This window comes from Schistocerca gregaria, chromosome 11 (genome assembly GCF_023897955.1).
Source record: "Schistocerca gregaria isolate iqSchGreg1 chromosome 11, iqSchGreg1.2, whole genome shotgun sequence".
Classification (NCBI taxonomy): domain Eukaryota; kingdom Metazoa; phylum Arthropoda; class Insecta; order Orthoptera; family Acrididae; genus Schistocerca; species Schistocerca gregaria.
In genome coordinates, this window is record NC_064930.1 from 96709441 (window position 1) to 96729395 (window position 19955).

At 41.4% G+C, this 19955-nt stretch overlaps 1 protein-coding gene across 1 annotated transcript in view; it reads left to right on the top strand.

Annotated features, from left to right (window-relative positions):
- LOC126294980 (something about silencing protein 10) overlaps positions 1-19955 on the top strand; it is a 177341-nt gene that overhangs the window by 119599 nt on the left and 37787 nt on the right. Inside the window, exon 7 of the mRNA XM_049987214.1 lies at positions 825-1019. Within this exon, the coding sequence (XP_049843171.1) occupies positions 825-1019 (195 nt within the window). The remainder of the gene's footprint in view (positions 1-824; positions 1020-19955) is intronic.

A 19955-nucleotide genomic window follows, 5' to 3' on the forward strand; every position in this document is an offset into this window, starting at 1 on the left:
CTGCAAGGTAGTGTCATAGGCCCTCTGCTGTTCCTGATTTACGTAAATGATCTAGGTGATAATCTGAGCAGCCCCCTTAGTTTGCAGATGAGACTGTAATTTACCGTCTAGTAAAATCATCGGACAATCAATTCCAATTACAAAGTGATCAAGAGAGAAGTACTGTGTGGTGCAAAAAGTGGCAATTGGCACTAAACAAAGAAAAAAATCGCACAAATCTAAGGACTGTCAATTTGACTAAATACCTAGAAATTACAATTACGAGCAACTTAAATTGGAAAGACCACGTAGATAATATCGTGGTGAAGGTGAAACAAAGACTGCACTTTGTTGGCAGATCGCTTAGATGATGTGACAAACCCACTAGAGAGGCAGCGTACATTACACTTGTCTGTCCTCTGGTGGGATATTGCTGCACAGTATGGGATCCTTACCAGGTAGGATTGACGGAGGACATCGCAAAAGTGCAAAGAAGGGCAGCACATTTTGTGTTATCGTGCAATAGGGGGGAGAGTATTACTAATATGATATGCGGTGAGATCTACAAAATTTCAATCACCTTCTTTCTCATTGGAATGTGAAAATATTTTGTTGACCCCCCCCCCCCCCCCCCCTACATGGAGTGAAACGATCATCACAGTAAAATAAAAGAAACTGGAGCTCGAACGGAAAGATTTAGGTGTTCCTTTTCCCATGCGCGATTCGAGAGTGGAATGGTAGAGAAAATGGTTTGATGAACCCTCTGCTGGGCACTTAAGTGTGAATTGCAGAGTAACTGTGTAGATGTAGATGTTACTGAAGGCTCTGCTCTTTGTGGTTCACAGCTACTGCAGCAACGTGTCGTTCTACCTGCTGCTGAAGGCGCTGCGCACACCCGTGGCCGCGCATCCTGTGGTGGGGCGGCTGGCCAAATACCGCAAGCTGTTGGCGCAGGCGGAGGGCGTCTACCGGGAGGTGGTGCGGCCGCAGCTGGCCACCGTCCTTGCTGCCGACTGGGACACCTTGGCGGCCTCTGCACGGTAAGTAGCTGTCCCTCCATTCTGACTGTATGTATTAAATTGCGGGGCGTGGCTGCCAGCCCGTACTCGACTTTGAGACACAAAATATTTAGTATGTAACCACGTGTACTGTGCGATTCTTTAGTACCTACGGGGTTTCGGCAGATGACTGCCCAAAAACTGTGACACGTAGACAAAATAGACATGTACCACTAGAAAGAGCATCCCTCGAGTTTTTAACTCGTGTTACAGGTGCTCTAGGCGGGCCCCATTTGTGATGCAGCAAACGTCTTTATGATAATTGAACTCTTGCGTTACATATCATGACGTGTTTAGATCGATATCAGTGACCCCCAACTCTCTCAAATTGAGTGGGAGTTCTAAAGTCACCCTGTACTGCCATATAATTAAAATAATGTCCTGCCGTATAATTATAATATTGCTAAATAACTATAATAATAAAAGAATAGTCACAGTTCTGTCTTTGCAGATAAGATGTAGGATCGATTAAAAGAAATTGCAGGGCAAGGATCCTAGATCTACTGGGTGATTTAAAATCAAAGAACTATATTCCATTAACACACCATATAATGTAAGTCAGACGGTGTTCAGGAAAGATAGATTAGGCAGAATTGGTGGTGGAGTGTTGGTGTCTGTCAGTAGTGGTTTATCTTGTAGTGAAGTCGAAGTAGATACTCCGTGCGAATTGGTGTGGGTGGAGGTTATACTTAACAGCTGAATTAAGTTAATAATTGGCTCCTTCTACCGACCCCCAGACTCCGATGATACAGTTGCGGAACAGTTCAGAGAAAGTTTGAGTCTCGTAACAAATAAATACCCCACTCATACGGTTATAGTTGGTGGGGACTTCAACCTACCCTCGGTATGTTGGCAAAAATACTTGTTCAAAACCGGTGGTAGGCAGAAAACGTCTTCCGAGATTGTCCTAAATGCATTCTCCGAAAATTATTTCGAGCAGTTAGTCCACGAACCCACGCGAATTGTAAATGGTTGCGAAAACACACTTGACCTCTTGGCCACAAACAATCCAGAGCTGATAGAGAGCATCATGACTGATACAGGGATTAGTGATCACAAGGTCATTGTAGCTAGGCTCAATACCATTTCTTCCAAATCCATCAGAAACAAACGCAAAATAATTTTATTTAAAAAAGCGGATAAAGTGCCACTAGAAGCCTTCCTAAAAGACAATTTCCATTCCTTCCGAACTGACTATGCGAATGTAGACGAGATGTGGCTCAAATTCAAAGATATAGTAGCAACAGCAATTGAGATATTCATACCTCATAAATTGGTAAGAGATGGAACGGATCCCCCGTGGTACACAAAAAAGGTCCGAACGCTGTTGCAGAGGCAACGGAAAAAGCATGCAAAGTTCAGAAGAACGCGAAATCCTGAAGATGGGCTAAAATTTACAGACGCGCGAAATTTGGCACGTACTTCGATGCGAGATGCCTTTAATAGGTTCCACAACGAAACATTGTCTCGAAATTTGGTAGAAAATCCGAAGAAATTCTGGTCGTATGTAAAGTACACAAGCGGCAAGACGCAGTCAATACCTTCGCTGCGCAGTGCCGATGGTACTGTTATCGACGACTGTGCCGCTAAAGCGGAGTTATTGAACGCAGTTTTCCGAAATTCCTTCACCAGGGAAGACGAATGGAATATTCCAGAATTTGAAACACGAACATCTGCTAGCATGAGTTTCTTAGAAGTAGATACCTTAGGGGTTGCGAAGCAACTCAAATCGCTTGATACGGGCAAGTCTTCAGGTCCAGATTGTATACCGATTAGGTTCCTTTCAGATTACGCTGATACTATAGCTCCCTACTTAGCACTCATATACAACTGCTCGCTCACCGATAGATCTGTACCTACAGATTGGAAAATTGCGCAGGTCGCACCAGTGTTCAAGAAGGGTAGTAGGAGTAATCCATTTAACTACAGACCTATATCATTGACGTCGGTTTGCAGTAGGGTTTTGGAGCATATACTGTATTCAAACATTATGAATCACCTCGAAGAGAACGATCTATTGACACGTAATCAGCATGGCTTCAGAAAACATCGCTCTTGTGCAACGCAGCTAGCTCTTTATTCGCACGAAGTAATGGCCGCTATCGACAGGGGATCTCAAGTTGATTCCGTATTTCTAGATTTCCGGAAAGCTTTTGACACCGTTCCTCACAAGCGACTTCTAATCAAGCTGCGGAGCTATGGGGTATCGTCTCAGTTGTGCGACTGGATTCGTGATTTCCTGTCAGGAAGGTCGCAGTTCGTAGTAATAGACGGCAAATCATCGAGTAAAACTGAAGTGATATCAGGTGTTCCCCAGGGAAGCGTCCTGGGACCTCTACTGTTCCTGATCTATATAAATGACCTGGGTGACAATCTGAGCAGTTCTCTTAGGTTGTTCGCAGATGATGCTGTAATTTACCGTCTAGTAAGGTCATCCGAAGACCAGTATCAGCTGCAAAGCGATTTAGAAAAGATTGCTGTATGGTGTGTCAGGTGGCAGTTGACGCTAAATAACGAAAAGTGTGAGATGATCCACATGAGTTCCAAAAGAAATCCGTTGGAATTCGATTACTCGGTAAATAATACAATTCTCAAGGCTGTCAAATCAACTAAGTATCTGGGTGTTAAAATTACGAACAACTTCAGTTGGAAGGACCACATAGATAATATTGTCGGGAAGGCGAGCCAAAGGTTGCGTTTCATTGGCAGGACACTTAGAAGATGCAACAAGTCCACTAAAGAGACAGCTTACACTACACTCGTTCGTCCTCTGTTAGAATATTGCTGCGCGGTGTGGGATCCTTACCAGGTGGGATTGACGGAGGACATCGAGAGGGTGCAAAGAAGGGCAGCTCGTTTTGTATTATCGCGTTATAGAGGAGAGAGTGTGGCAGATATGATACACGAGTTGGGATGGAAGTCATTACAGCATAGACGTTTTTCGTCGCGGCGAGAGCTTTTTACGAAATTTCAGTCACCAACTTTCTCTTCCGAATGCGAAAATATTTTGTTGAGCCCAACCTACATAGGTAGGAATGATCATCAAAATAAAATAAGAGAAATCAGAGCTCGAACAGAAAGGTTTAGGTGTTCGTTTTTCCCGCTCGCTGTTCGGGAGTGGAATAGTAGAGAGATAGTATGATTGTGGTTCGATGAACCCTCTGCCAAGCACTTAAATGTGAATTGCAGAGTAGTCATGTAGATGTAGATGTAGATGTCAGTAGTTGAAAATAATATTTCTCTTAAGTTTTTTGCTGCTGCTGTTGTTGTTCCTTGTTGTCCTAAAATAAAATGGGATATGATTTCGCTGAGAATTGCCTGGATCTCGAAAATGTTTAAGAACAGTATGTTAATCTTTGTCTTCCTCTTAGTATTCAGTTGTAATTCCTTCATCCGACGAAATCGTCAGTCGTGCAGTTCTGTAGTGTTCTCAGAATAGTGTAACTAGGTATAAATAAAATTTCTTTAAAACGATACACCAGTTAAAATCTCTGTCAAATATATTCTCTTCACTCTTGAATAAGCACAAAATGGTTTTTCAGGTTTCTTCATACTTTTGCACTATATATTTCATGTAGGTGCAATGGAAACAGATTACAGTCTTGCCTCCCCATGTCTGATCATCAACACAGCTCACTACCAATTCCCTCCAGCAAGAGTAACGTAAACCAAAGATACAACAGACTTACATCTACATACCATAGAGAATCATTCATGTATATATTTTTCACAAATGGCTTATATGTACAATAGCTTACGTCAAATAATAACTGGATATTTCTGAAGTATCAGTTCATTTTAGAAACAATATATTATCAAGTTGGTGCCTAAGTTTGTAGCTTTTTTCCATACTTTTTTTAACAGACACACATAACAAAAACTTTAGTCATCAATAATATATTCTAGTTCAATACTTAGAACAGTCTGCCAATGATGGGGTAACGTCTCGATTATGCGACTGTAGAAGTCACGTGGTTTTGAGATGAACACTGTGTAGAGGCATGTTAAGAGCACAATTTTCATCCAGAAATGAAGTTCCTCGGAGGTTGTTTGACAGGCAACGGTAAAGGTGAACTCCGTGGCCATAAGATCGAGTGAATACAGTGGGCATGGAATGGCTTCCCAACCCAACTCCAGCATAATGGGTTTTGTCAGTCTAGCAGAATGCCTAGGGGTGTTATTGTGGTGTATCATCACTTCACGCAGTCTTGCAATTGTTGTTCTCAGATTGTGCCTGGAAGACGTCGCAGTTGTTGACAATAAATGTCATCAGTAATGGTTACACCTCGGGGAAGCAATTCGTAGTACACCACACTGTTGTTGTTTGGCCACATTCAAGTTGTTGTCATTGTGGTCTTCAGTCCTGAGACTAGTTTGATGCAGCTCTCCATGCCTACTCTATCCTGTGCAAGCTTCTTCATCTCCCAGTACATACTGCAGCCTACATCCTTCTAAATCTGTTTAGTGTTTTCATCTCTTGGTCTCCCTCTATGATTTTTACCCTCCATGCTGCCCTCCAATACTAAATTGCTGATCCCTCGATGTCTCAGAACATGTCCTACCAACCGGTCCCTTCTTCTTGTCAAGTTGTGCCACAAACTTCTCTTCTCCTCAATTCTATTCAATACCTCCTCATTAGTTACGTGATCTACCCACCTCATCTTCACATTATTTTGTAGCACCACATTTCAAAAGCTTCTATTCTCTTCTTGTCCAAACTATTTATTGTCCATGATTCACTTCCATGCATGGCTACACTCCATACAAATACTTTCAGAAACGACTTCCTGACACTTAAATCTATACTCAATGTTAACAAATTTCTCTTCTTCAGAAATGCTTTCCTTGCCATTTATATCCTCTCTACTTTGACCATCATCAGTTATTTTGCTCCCCAAATAGCAAAACTCTTTTACTACTTTAAGTGTCTCATTTCCTAATCTAATTCCCTCAGCATCACCCGACTTAATTTGACTACATTCCATTATCCTCGTTTTCCTTTTGTTGATGTTCATCTTATATCCTCCTTTAAAGGCACCGTCCATTCCGTTCAACTGCTCTTCCAAGTCCATTGCTCTCTCTGACAGAATTACAATGTCATCGGCGAACCTCAACGTTTTTATTTCTTCTCCATGGACTTTAATACCTACTCCGAATTTTTCTATTGTTTCCTTTACTGCTTGCTCAATATACAGATTGAATATCATCGGGGAGAGGCATCAACCCTGTCTCAGTCCCTTCCCAACCACTGCTTCCCTTTCATACCCCTCGACTCTTATAACTGCCATCAGGTTTCTGTAAAAATTGTAAATAGCCTTTCGCTCCCTGTATTTTACCCCTGCCACCTTCAGAATTTGAAAGAGAGTATTCCAGTCAACATTGTCAAAAGCTTTCTCTAAGTCTACAAATGCTGGAACCGTAGGTTTGCCTTTCCTTAATCTTTCTTCTAAGATAAGTCATAAGGTCAGTATTGCCTCATGTGTTCCAACATTTCTACAGAATGCCACATGCATAACATTATCATTTGTGGATGCATACGGGTCTTGATAACAGAAGCTGCCGTTTTGTTTTGATTCAACTATTCCTTTCTTTTTCTTATGTTGGCATGAAGACACCATTTCCTGTCACCAGTAACAATGCAGGAGAGGAATGATCGGTGTTGTTCATGATCCAGTTGATCACAAACAAGCAGAGGAGTAAATATGGCCACCCACTAAGTTGTGTGACTTTGAATTAGAGCACGCAGTACCCATACACCCAGTATTTAAACCTTTCCCATTCTGTACAAATGTTGCCCAATGGTGGAACAATAACAGTTCATCATATTTGCCGGTTTTTGTGTGCATTGATATGGATCATTGTGGATCAATGTGTTTAAATGATCTTCACGAATCCTTGAAGATCTTCCTGAATGTGGAGAGTCACTAATGTCAAAACAATCCCCCTTAAAATGAGAAAACCATCTTCGTGGTGTAGCAGTTTTAATGGCCTGTAGTGTAAAAAATATGGAGACATAGACTTTCAAAAATAGAGGAGGATAAATTAACATGACATAAGAAATATGAGTCCCCAAATATAGAAATAAATCAATAAACTCACTGCGAGAGAATATGCTTTGTCAGTGTTGCAAAATAATATGAGAACAAAAGGCGCATAGTGTTGTACATTAGTTACAGCTGTATCATCATCCACTACGTTTCAAGATCGGACAGGTATATACTTATCATGCACTGCAGACTAAAACACGTGATCTCTAACATAACCCAACGTGAAGAAATCGTACGGAGCTAGGTGGCTGTGAGGGCCACTCAATCAGAAAGTGAGGCCGTCTGACACTGAGGTAATCACAGACATCTGAAAGAAGGTGTGGCTAAGCTTTGTCTTCCTGCAAAAAGAGGTCTTCACTGTCTCACCGTAATTGTGGTGTAAACTGTTGCTGCAGCATGTCCATGTACACGGAGTCGGTCGCAGTTTTCTCTACAAAGAAAAATGGTCCACAAACCTTTGTAGAGGATGTGGCACAAAAGATGTTAACTGTAAGTGAATTACAAATGTGTTCCACAATCCTTTGTGGATATTGTGTGTCCAAACACTCACATTATGGTGATTCATCTTCTCAGACACGTGAAATGGACTTCATCACTGAATGCCACCTTCTGTGGAAAATGTGTATTCCTGTATTAGCTGCTGCAAATTCTTTCAGAAGTCAGAATGAAGCTCACAGTCCAGGGTAATTGGTGCATGTAAGACCTGTAGGCAGTATATTTTTACATGCAGACGTTTTCGTTAAATGCACCAGACAGTTAACTGCAGTATTTTAAATTACCTGCTCATACGTGTTGTCGATCTCGTCAGGATCCCGAAGAATGACTCTCGCACATGCTCTACCCTCTCTGCCAATGTTTGAAGAGATTTCAGGATTGCAACTGGTCGTCGTAAACTTCACTCCGTAATATTTCAAGTGTACACCTGACAGTCATTTTAAGGTGAGCTATCGAAGACTTACGAAGATGTCCTCCGCTCCGTCTTATACAGAGTGCTGATAGTATCGCCACATGTGTCGTAGTCACAGTGACAGGAGGACCACACCGCCAGGCGGCAGCACCCTCGCTGTTGGAACTGCAATGAACAGCCATCTTTGGTGTTGCCACCCACCGCAGTCATCATAGTATTCTGGCGTCTTTGTCTGGAGCAAATCTTGAAGAAGATGAGATTCTGCGCATTATCCAGCTATTAGCTGCTGTCACAGTTCATTAGAAATTTTGCGATGCTTATTTCAATGGATTCTTTTGTAATGGAGTCCTAAAAACATGTCCTGTGGTCCAAATTAATGTTTTGTAATACTCCATTGAATGTCCTTTGGAGATATAATGTTTCGCAATTGCAGACTTGCTGCGTTGCAGAAGGCAAATGCACTGTTTGTGTGCTGTCCAACGTTCTTCCACTGTGCAAGTTGTTTGTCCTCTAAAGGCCATACCACACTGGCAAGGTATTTTGAAAATTCCCATCTTCCGCAATAACAAGTTATCTTTCTCTGAGCCCAGTAGATCTGAAATCTTAGATGGTGAGTGGAAAACTATTTTCACCTGAAAATTATTAAGGATTCCTTTTATTTTGAAGGAAATATTTGCAAAAAAGGGAAGAAAAGATAAGGGCGTTGCTAGCAAATTCTCCTCTTCATCCACTTCCCGGTTCTTGGTTTTAGGTGAGAATGCTCTGGTAATTTGCCAGGTCGCGTATCCGTTGTCTCTGAACACTGTCCTTAAATGTGCAAGCTCTTTAAGTAAACTATCAGCATCCAACACTGTATGTGCCCTGTGTACAAGGGTTTTAAGCACATTCATGGTTTGGGATGTGATTCTTCAATTTCTCCAGGCATATTTTATGACGAAATAAATCTCAGGTGAACCGCCTGGTATGAGTGTGCATAGGACACAATATTTCAGCAATCGACCACGTTGCCATCATCAGGCGTGCTGATGTACTGACCGGCGGTGGCCCGGCGCCAGGCATATATAGGACAATCCCCCTCCTGCTCCTCCCTCAGGCGCCCGTCAGCGCACCTGATGATGGCAACGTGGTCAATTGCCGAAATATTGTGTCCTGTGCACACTCGTACCAGGCTGTTCACCCGACATTTATTTCGTCATGGTTTGGGATGTCGGTCTGAAGAGTGCAACTACAAATCAATGTGTGTGTGCCAAGTCTGCAATTGTGGAACGTTGTATCTCCAACGGACATTCAATGGATGGGTTCAAATTAATGATGATGTAAATAAAATAGAAAGAAACTTCCACATGGGAAAAATATATTAAAAACAAAGATTCCAAGACTTACCAAGCGGGAAAGCGCCGGCAGACAGGCACAATGAACAAAACGCACAAACACACACACAGAATTACTAGCTTTCGCAACCGATGGTTGCTTCTTCAGGAAGGAGAGGGAGATGTGTGTCTGTGTGTGTGTGTGTGTGTGTGTGTGTGTGTGTGTGTGTGTGTGTGCGTGCGTGCGTGCGCGAGTGTACACTTGTCCTTTTTTTTCCCCCTAAGGGAAGTCTTTCCGCTCCCGGGATTGGAATGACTCCTTACCCTCTCCCTTAAAACCCACATCCTTTCCCTTTCCTTCCTGAAGAAGCAACCATCGGTTGCGAAAGCTAGTAATTCTGTGTGTGTGTTTGTGTGTTTTGTTCATTGTGCCTGTCTGCCGGCGCTTTCCCGCTTGGTAAGTCTTGGAATCTTTGTTTTTAATATATTTTTGGACATTCAATGGAGTATGACAAAACATTAATTTTGGCCACAGCAACATTTTTCTGGGACTCCATTGTAAAAGAATTGGTTGAAATACGCATCGCGGAAAAACTAATGGAGTGTGACAGCAGCTACCTGCTGGATAATGCCCAGAATCCCGTCATCTCTGAGATTTGCTCCAGACAAAGACACCAGAATACTCTGATGACTGCGGAGAGTGGCAACACCGAAGACTGCTGATTATTGCAGTTTCACCAAAGAGGGCACTACCGCCAGGTGTTGGTGTCCTTCTGTCACCGTAATTCTGACACACGCGCTGCAATACTATCAGCGTGCTATATAAGACGGAGTGGAGACCATCTCCGTCAATCTTCAATGGCTCACCTGAAGGTGACTGACAGGTGCCCATTGGAAATATCGTGGAGTGAAGTTTACAACAACCGGCTACAATCCCAAAATCTCTTCAAATATGTAATTCACCAGGAAAATTTTAAATTTCACCTCTCTGCCAATGTTCACACCTGGTGAGTTTTGTCGGCACCATGTAAGCAGCCATCTCGTAAAATGTGTTGTATCACTCACAGACTGTTTATACTACTGGAGCTTTTGCTCGTTGGTACAAAGTAGTCATTGAACTGTCACAAGTGACTCACATGCAGTGAAATCGACGACACAAAATGCGTGCGTCCCTCCACACTAAGCACATTCTGTCACACTTATCCCCTAGTGGTGTGGTTTGCAACCACACCACAGCACATAATCCAAATCGAAACTTGGGGAGATGCTCTATCCAGAGATACGTGTCATTTTTATGTGTATCTCCTAGTTTTTGCACAATCATCTAATGAAAACCAGGAGATGATATGAATAACCCTGCGTACACGTAATATATTGTACAGGGCATAAACCACAAGAGGGAGCGCAGCAGGGGTCCTGCTTGCCATTGGTTTCAGTCCGGCCCACAGAAGAAATTCGTGGGAGACAGTGAGAGGCACATACAGGTTAATCTGCCTGGGCCGCATTTTCATATATTTTTGCCAACTCTCTTCTCATCTCAAGTTTCCTTCTCATATTAACAGTGTAAATAATTCTTGTCTGTTGTGGATGTATTAGAAAACAGCAGATCTTGAAATTGAAGGTAATTTATAACAAATTAACTGTAACTAGTTGCTTTTACAGGCATTTATTTTCCTCTGGTGACATTTCAAAATGCCTGGCATTCCACCTTCAGAGTTCACATTTATGTGCATTTTGTGAACATTGTTTCTTTACTAGAGCATTCCAGAATTATACAACGGAAGTTATTAAGACAGCTATTGTAAAATTATGTAAACCTACGTTTCTAGCATTTGTAGACTTAGAGAAAGCTTTTGACAATGTTGACTGGAATACTCTGTTTCAAATTCTGAAGGAGGCAGGGGAAAAAGATTATTTGTAATATGTACAGAAACCATATGGCAGTTATGAGAGTCGAGGGGCAATAAAGGGAAGCAGTGGTTGGGAAGGGAGTGAGACAGGGTTGTAGCCTATCCCCAATGTTATTCAATCTGTATATTGAGCAAGCAATAAAGGAAACAATAGAAAATTCGGAGTAGGTATTAAAATCCATGGAGAAGAAATAAAAACTTTGAGGTTTGCCGATGACATTGTAATTCTGTCAGAGACAGCAAAGGACCTGGAAGAGCAGTTGAACGGAATGGACTGTGTCTTGAAAGGAGGATATAAGATGAACATCAACAAAAGCAAAACGAGGGTAATGGAATGTAGTCGAATTAAGTCAGCTGATGCTGAGTGAATTAGATTAGGAAATGAGACAGTTAAAGTAGTAAAGGAGTTTTGCTATTTAGGGAATAAAATAACTGATAATGGTCGAAGTAGAGATGATATAAAATGTAGACTGGCAATGGCAAGAAAAGCGTTTCTGAAGAAGAGAAATTTGTTAACATCGAATATTGATTTAAGTGTCAGGAAGTCGTTTCTGAAAGTATTTGTATGGAGTGTAGCCATGCATGGAAGTGAAACGTGGATGATAAATAGTTTGGACAAGAAGAGAATCAAAGCTTTTGAAATGTGGTGCTACAGAAGAATACTGAAGATTAGATGGGTGGATCACATAACTAATGAGGAGGTATTGAATAGAATTGGGGAGAAGAGGAGTTTGTGGCACAACTTGACAAGAAGAAGGGACCGGTTGGTAGGACATGTTCTGAGGCATCAAGGGCTCACCAATTTAGTATTAGAGGGAAGCGTGGAGGGTAAAAATCGTAGAGGGTGACCGAGAGATGGATACACTAAACAGATTCAGAAGGATGTAGGCTGCAGTAGGTACTGGGAGATGAAGGAGCTCGCACAGGATAGAGTAGCATGGAGAGCTGCATCAAATTAGTCTCAGGACTGAAGACAACAACAACAACAACAACATTGTAAAACGTTGTAAGCAAAGAAACAGTTCCCACAATGTGTAAAAAAAAAAGTAAACACATGAAGATGAGATGAACATAAAATGAATGTTCAAGGTGTACTCCTAAGCTATTGTCCATTTGATCATAAAAAAATAAACTAGTGAGAAAAGATTTTTCTTGAGAGCAATATTTTACTACATATCTACTTTACTTTTCCGCATAATTGTCATACATATCTATACACTTTCAGTAATGCTGGGAATTGAACCAGTCGGTAAGTCCAGTCTCGAGTTCATCATTGTTTTGAAATTGTTGTCCACCCAGCCACTTTTTCAAATGCAAGAAGAGGAAATAGTTGCTTGGTGCAAGGTCGGGACTGTACTGAGGGTGCTCAAAAAGTTCCCAAGGAAAATCTTGAGTCTTCTCCTCAGTTTTGGCAGTGGTGTGATGTCATGTGTTGTCATGAAGGAGGATTATGCCAGATGACGGTTTCAAACAACATACATTTTGGGTTGCACGTGTCAGTTTGGCTAGCATTTCACAGTAAATGTCAGCTGTAATTGTCGATTCGCAGTCCATGAAATCGATCAAAAGGATGCTTTTTTTGTCCCAAGGAGCAGTAGACGTTATGTTTCAGTTCGAGAATGGAGATTGCTTTATTTTTTTTATTTTGTTTGGGTGTACTTGAATGGTACCACTGCATTTACTGTTGTTTCAATTCTGTGTCGGTGTACGATATCGAGGGCTCATTGCCCGTAACAGTGTGAGAAAATGTATCACCTCTATCTTGACTATGGCACTTCAAAAACTGTTGTGCACAATGCATTCTTTTCTGTCTGCACTGATCAGTGAACAGTTTTGGAACCATCTCACACACAGTTTCTGATATTCAAGCTGTTCAATGACAGTCCTGTAAACTGAGGTTGAGCAACATTTTAGAGTTCATAAGCTGGACCACTAATCGTCAATCGCCAATCAGTTGATCGACTATGATGGTCTGAATACTGGACCTGCCACTCTGCTGTTCAGCCTAAACATTTGTGCGGCCAGGTTGTAGTTCGTGACTCCACTTTCGAACTCATTGTTTCAGGTCCATACATTAGGTATTACTCACGATGGATTTCAGCAACTGAAGATCCTTTTGCCGGCAAAAATCTAATCGCACTGTGCACTTCACAACTGGCAGGATCTACGACTGTCTCAGCCATCGCGATCTGCTCTCGGTGACTGGCAACCGACTATTGAATCATTCTGACACTGCAGCAGTTTCCTAAAGAGTCAGTAGACAGTGCTGCATGTATCAGTTTAATATCAGTCACCGGACCTTAGTTTTGGAATATGCCTCATACTTTGAAAAATGCATATTTTGAGTCATAATTTGTTGATGTGGTGTGTTGGGAAAGGAGTGCTATTCATATCAGTACGTTACCCTGCAAACATGAACATCACGGACACTACAGTTTTTACTTTATGTGCTAGGAGCACTGCTGTCACATCACGTGACGAAGCGGCCCATGAGATTGAGTGAGTACGTGAATCGGGACCGTGGCCCACCAAAGGTTGCCTACACGTGATGTAAAACAATAATTGTTTCCAGTGTACAACAGTGATGTACGGGAAGTTGAGACGAATGATTTGATAAAGAATACTTGCATCTGTAAGGCCGGGATATAAATTCCGATTGGCGTATGAAAGCCACTTCAGCTATAGCACATGTGTGCCGAATGGGATTTTCAGTATTCTCTCAGACTCTAGCACTACCACTGTAGTTGGCTATTTGATTAGCATAATTAATTTAAACAGTGCCATAAGGGTAATAAAAGAAGAGAGACTTCTGTAAACTTTATACAAAAACGAATTATGTTTGTAATTTGATCTGAACCTAACATGTTCAACACTGCTGCCTCTCCTCTTTTGATTGCGTAGGTGAACTGACAGCTTTCTGACCGATTTAAAGAATAACAACCCAATAGTCAAGCATTTTAAAGGCATACGTCTGGCATCATTTTAAACCCCATACTTCGTAGTTTATGAATTGCGCAAAAAAAAAAAAAAGGGGGGGGGGGGGAGAGAGAGAGAGAGAGAGAGAGAGAGAGAGAGAGAGAGAGAGAGAGAGAGAGAGACCTTCACAAATGCAGATTTATTTCATATTTTAAGACAAAACATGTTTTTGTCTAATTTACATATAATTTACTTTCAAATGGTAGTTTTGAAAACACTCTGATACATGAAGTCCAACACTGCAGTGTTTATACCACAATCTGCTTAGTTTCCTTATCAGCTTGCCATTCTATTTCCTTCATCAGAGAAAATTTTGGAGTAGCACATGGCATATACTTTGTTGGCAGCAGGTTTTACCTTGTGATCATAATTTCCATCTAGTCCAGTGCTTGGTTTTGGTTCCAGTGATCATGCAGCTAGTAAGTCCATGATAACTTTATTTATAAACTCCATTAGAGATATCTTTCGCTTGGTGACATCCTTCTAAAAAGTAAATCCATTCCCAGTAGACATTAGGAAAATATGAAAGAAAAGTTTTTTGCTCAGCTCTTCATTGTTTTGCTTGCGAACGTGTAGTAGCTGTAAAGCTGATTCACACAGTCTCTACCAGGCTCATTCATGTTATAACCTACGACAATGTATCGTTTCATTGTTCTTGTAATGCCTGCCTTTTAATTCATAGAATCCTCTTAGGTGGTTGCTTGATGTTTTGTGGAGAGGCAATATAAATCGTGTTTTCCTTCCCCAAAACAATATGTCCCCTTATGCATAAAAAAATTTAAAAAAGTAATTTTGCTTTAGCTTTCATGTTTTGAAGCTTGTTGACAATCTCTTTCTTTTCTTTCTGACAGTTCCGACAGGTAGTGTCTGATGTTCTTGCAACATATTCAGTAAAGGCACACTTGTAAATTGACTTCTGCTGCATCTAGTCAACAAATTATGAACTCCTACAGCTATTTTATAGCCGGCCATCATGTGGCATGCGGGAAAACACATTTCAGCGAATATAAAAGCTGTGCCAGTGCGGGATATGGGCGCCATCCACACGGCCTATGGGATTGTGGCTATATGGTGTGTGGACATAAAGCTGAATGTGTTAACCCTTAAAAGTACAGTGATCTTGCAATGATAAGGCTAGACAAACAAAATGTTAATTCGTAATCTTATGCTGTAAAAATTACAATATATCTACACAATTGTCAATTTTACATTTTGTAAGTGCAACAACGAAGAATTTTTAATATTGAAGGACTGTTTTACCCAGGAAAAAACTGAATTGTGGAGTGTGAAAGCACTGTAGTTCAGGCAGCTATTGTAGTCCAATGTAAGGCAATTTCCTGGCTCGTTGGATTGCAAGTATCCCAGGTCACATTGTTCATCTCGCTTCCACATATTCCACTGTGGTACATTGAAAACAGTTATCATTTACACTCAGTATACCAATTCTGTTGTATGCTGCAGATACCTTGGTAGGAAAGAAAAGGGAAGAAAATAATGTGGAAGCAACTGGAGTGGAATTTTTGAGAATTTGGATTGGCATAACAAAAATGGAAAATATGAGAAATGAAAGGCTTCAGTTACCAGAGACCCAGAGACTTCAGTAATGTGTGTGTGTGTGTGTGTGTGTGTGTGTGTGTGTGTGTGTGTGTGTGTGTGTGTAAGCGCGTGATTGCGTGTGCGTGCAAGCACGTGCGTGTGTGTGTCTTTCCGTGCATATCTGCGACTCAGCATCTCCGTTATATGCTTACAAGCGAACCTCCCCATCGCACCCCCCTCAGATTTAGTTATGAGTTAGCACAGTGGATAGGCCTTGAATAACTGAACACAGATCAATCGAGAAAATAGGAAGAAGTTGTGTAGAAGTATGAAAAAAGTAAGCAAAATATACAAACTGAGTAGTCCATGCGAGAGATAGGCAACAAAAAGTAGAGCGTGAACTCAGGTGCGCTGTGGTCTCGTGGTTAGTGCGAGCAGCTACCGAATGAGAGGTCCTAGGTTCAAGTCTTCCCTCGAGTGAAAAGTTTAATTTTTTATTTTCAGACAATTATTATCTGTCCGTTTGTTCATTGACATTTCTGTTCACTGTAGTAAGTTTAGGGTCTGTGTCTTGCGACCGCATCGCAAAACTGTGTGATTTGTAGATGAGAGGACGTGTCTCTCCAATGGGAACCGAAAACAGTTGATCGCAAGGCCATAGGTCAACTGATTCCTCCACAGGAAAACACGTCTGATATATTCTATACGACACTGTTGACGGCATGTGCGTCACATGACAGGAATATGTTGTCGAACCACCTAACTTGTACACTTGGCGAGTGGGTAAAAAGATTCTTCTGTCTTGCCCGATTTAGGTTTTCTTGTGCATGTGATAATCACTCCCAAAAAAAGTGATGAAAACATAAAGAGTTTGTCACATAAACTGAAAATAAAAAAATTAAACTTTTTACTCGAGGGAAGACTTGAACCAAGGACCTCACGTTCCGCAGCTGTTCACGCTAACCATGGGACCACAGCGCTTCTGAGCTCACCTTATCATTCATGTTGCCTATCTTGCACATAGACTACTCAGTTTGTATATTTTGCTTATTTTATTCATAGTTCCACACAACTTCTTCCTGTTTTCTCAATTGATATTTGTTCAGTTTTTCAAGGCCTATCCACTGTGCCAACTCATAACTAAATCTGAGGGGGGTGCGATGGGGACGTTCCCTTGTTAGTAGCAACTTTCCTTTTAATAATGTTGTTAGGTTACATACTAGATTTTCCATTGTTTGAAATGAACGGCTTTAGTGGATAACATGTGAAAAATCCCTATAAGACAAGTATGAGGAAAAAAAAGTAAAAAGGTAAGGGTTTGTGAAGAGAATGGATGGGAAGAGGACAGCTAGGCAAAACACAGGATGAAGGCAGAAGTCAGGAGAATCGGGGGAAGGCTGAGGCGATGCCTAAGGAGAGGGGAAGAGAGGAAAGGATAGGTGGCATTTGCATTCCATGCAGAGCCTGCCTGTGGGGACACAGCAACCTGTGTAGCGTGAGGGTGACTACGAAACAGTGTGGGATGGTGGCACCTTATTTTGTAAGCTATACTCTAACCTCAGACGTCTAGATCTGCTGTTTGTCGTGTTTGTGTTACATGCCGTGAGTGATCGACACTGCATGTTGTTGCTCTCGAAATATTGTCTGCATTAGACGTTCTTTTGTTTTGAATTTGTTGTGTAACTGAGTCCTTGGCATCACACCTAGACAGAGTCCTCATTCTTTTGAGGTCTGCACTGATCTGTCACATCTCTCAGAGTGACATTTAAATGGAAAGAGATCATAAAGTCAGTTGTAAGGAAGGCAAATGGTTGACTTGGGGGTGTGTTGGAAACATTATAGTAAAGTGTTGCTTATTTGTTAAGCACATAGCATACAGAAAACACATGTGACCATTTCTCGACTACTGCTCCAGTCTTTGGGATCCCTGTCAGATCGAATAGGGGAAGACATAGAAACAGTTCAAACATGAGCTGTTACATTTGTTACTGGTAGGTTCTGTCAACACACAAGTATTACAGAGAAGCTCCACGAACTCAGATGGACTCCTTGGGGGAAACGAGTTTTATTTTTATTTTTATCTTCCACATGGGAAAAATATATTAAAAACAAAGATTCCAAGACTTACCAAGCGGGAAAGCGCCGGTAGATAGGCACAATGAATAAAACACACAAACGAAATTCTGTGTGTGTGTTTTATTCATTGTGCCTATCTACCGGCGCTTTCCCGCTTGGTAGGTCTTGGAATCTTTTACACTATTGAGAAAGTTTATAGAACTGACATTTGCAACAGATGCAGAATGATACTACTGCCACCATTGTACACCTCAGGTAAGGACCGCAAAGATGAGATAAGAGAAATCACAGCTCAGACGGCAGCATAGCTTTGTAACAGCAAATACTGTGGATGGAGGTGTTGGTCCACAGGTATAGTGAGCAATTGCCAATCTTTATTAAGTGAACATGCAAGATCGTTCATTAAAGATTACAAGTGATTCCATTCAGAGTTGTTTAACATGTCGCACGCTTCATAGTCAATCTCTGATACTTTTTCAGGATCGACAGACAGCAGTCTGTGAAAGTGCTTCCCAATTCACTTTTCGGTACCGCCAGGCAGTAGTCAAGCACGATACATTGCCACGCCACTTCTCTGCAGACACTCTTGAAACCAAAAACTTACCAGTCCCAGCTTCTGACATTAGTGAACTGTGTTAAATGACAGGCAGTTTAACTTGTGTATCCTTATTACCCAGTATTCAGTATTTGAGTCTCGGTCAGTATTCTTTGCTGATGACATGAGGGGCATTCCGTAAGTAATACAACACTTTTTTTCTCAACCAGTTTTGGTCAAAAAATGTGGAATTTGTTGTGGGACATTGTGGAATGTTCCTCCTCCAGCCCCTGTAGTTTCTTGAAATTCCAATAGGTGGTGGCACTATACAAAGCTTTCTGTAACAAAGGTGCATTCCTGGCAGTAATCTGTAAATGAGTGTTTTTTTTTTTTTTTTTTTTTTTTTTTTTTGTCGAAGACCAGAGCATCGCAGATATTCCTATGTGCTTGCAGAATTTGTACTGAAACCTGATAGTTAGCAAAAGCGTGGTGAGTTGTCGGGTGAGGGTCTATTGTCATCGCAAAGAGGTCGCATTAACCGCTCCTATCACCTGTGTATATTCCAACTCCAGCAATGTTGGAATGTACAGATACTCTGACTTGAGGTGTTCGATGGATCACCATCAAACATCTCGCTGCTCGACTGGACTTCTCCCTTAGTAGTGCTAACACACTCATCCACCAGTTGGAGTGCTCAAAGGTGTCTGCCTGGGAGTCCCTCGCTGCCTAACACTGCATTACAAGGCCGATCGTGACACTTTTTGCCGAGCATCATCACAGGCGATGAAACGTTGATTTGTCACTTTGAACTGGAAACAAAGAGTTTAAAGCCACACCCTTAACCAGTAAAGCCAATGCGACAGTTTTCTGGGACTCTGAAGGGATTATTCTGTTTGATGTCTTCCCTTGAGGTGCAACACAAAAGTGTTTTGTGCTACCCTCAGGAAATTGAAGAAACAACTTGAGCACGTTTGTTGTCTTAAACTTGCAAACACACTTCTCCTTATCCATGCAATCGCAAGGCCTCAGACAAGTCTGCACACCTGGGAGGAGCTCACAAAACTTCACTGGACTGTTCTTCCTCATCCACCCTACAGCCTGGAACTTGCACCTTCCTACTTCCATCTGTTTGGCCCAATGAAAGATGCACTTTGGCGGAAGCAGTACAGGAATGATGGAAAGGTTATTGAAGTAGGAAAACATTGGCTTTAGCATCGACCAGTAGAGTGGGACCGTGTGTGCATACTGGCCTTTCCAGTAATGTGGCATAAAGCTGTTGTACTGAACGGATTTTATGTTCAAAAAATAGGGTTTTGTAACAAAAAGAGTGGAGAATGATATGGTGTATCAAAATCCTAAACAAAGCCAACCTGCTTTTGGAAAAAAAAGTTGTGTTGCTTATTGAATGCGTCTTGTATTTTCATAGTATACTGATGACTAGAATGAGAAAAGTTCACAGACATGAATGTATTTCTGTTTTGTAACAAAAGAAATATTAAAATATTTTTTTTTACTAACCTTCTCACTATTTATGTAGGGTCTTTCAATGCAGGAAATAGGAGTGTGTTGCAGTATTGATTATTTATATTCTATGAAGGTTCGTAGTTATTAAGTAACAGAT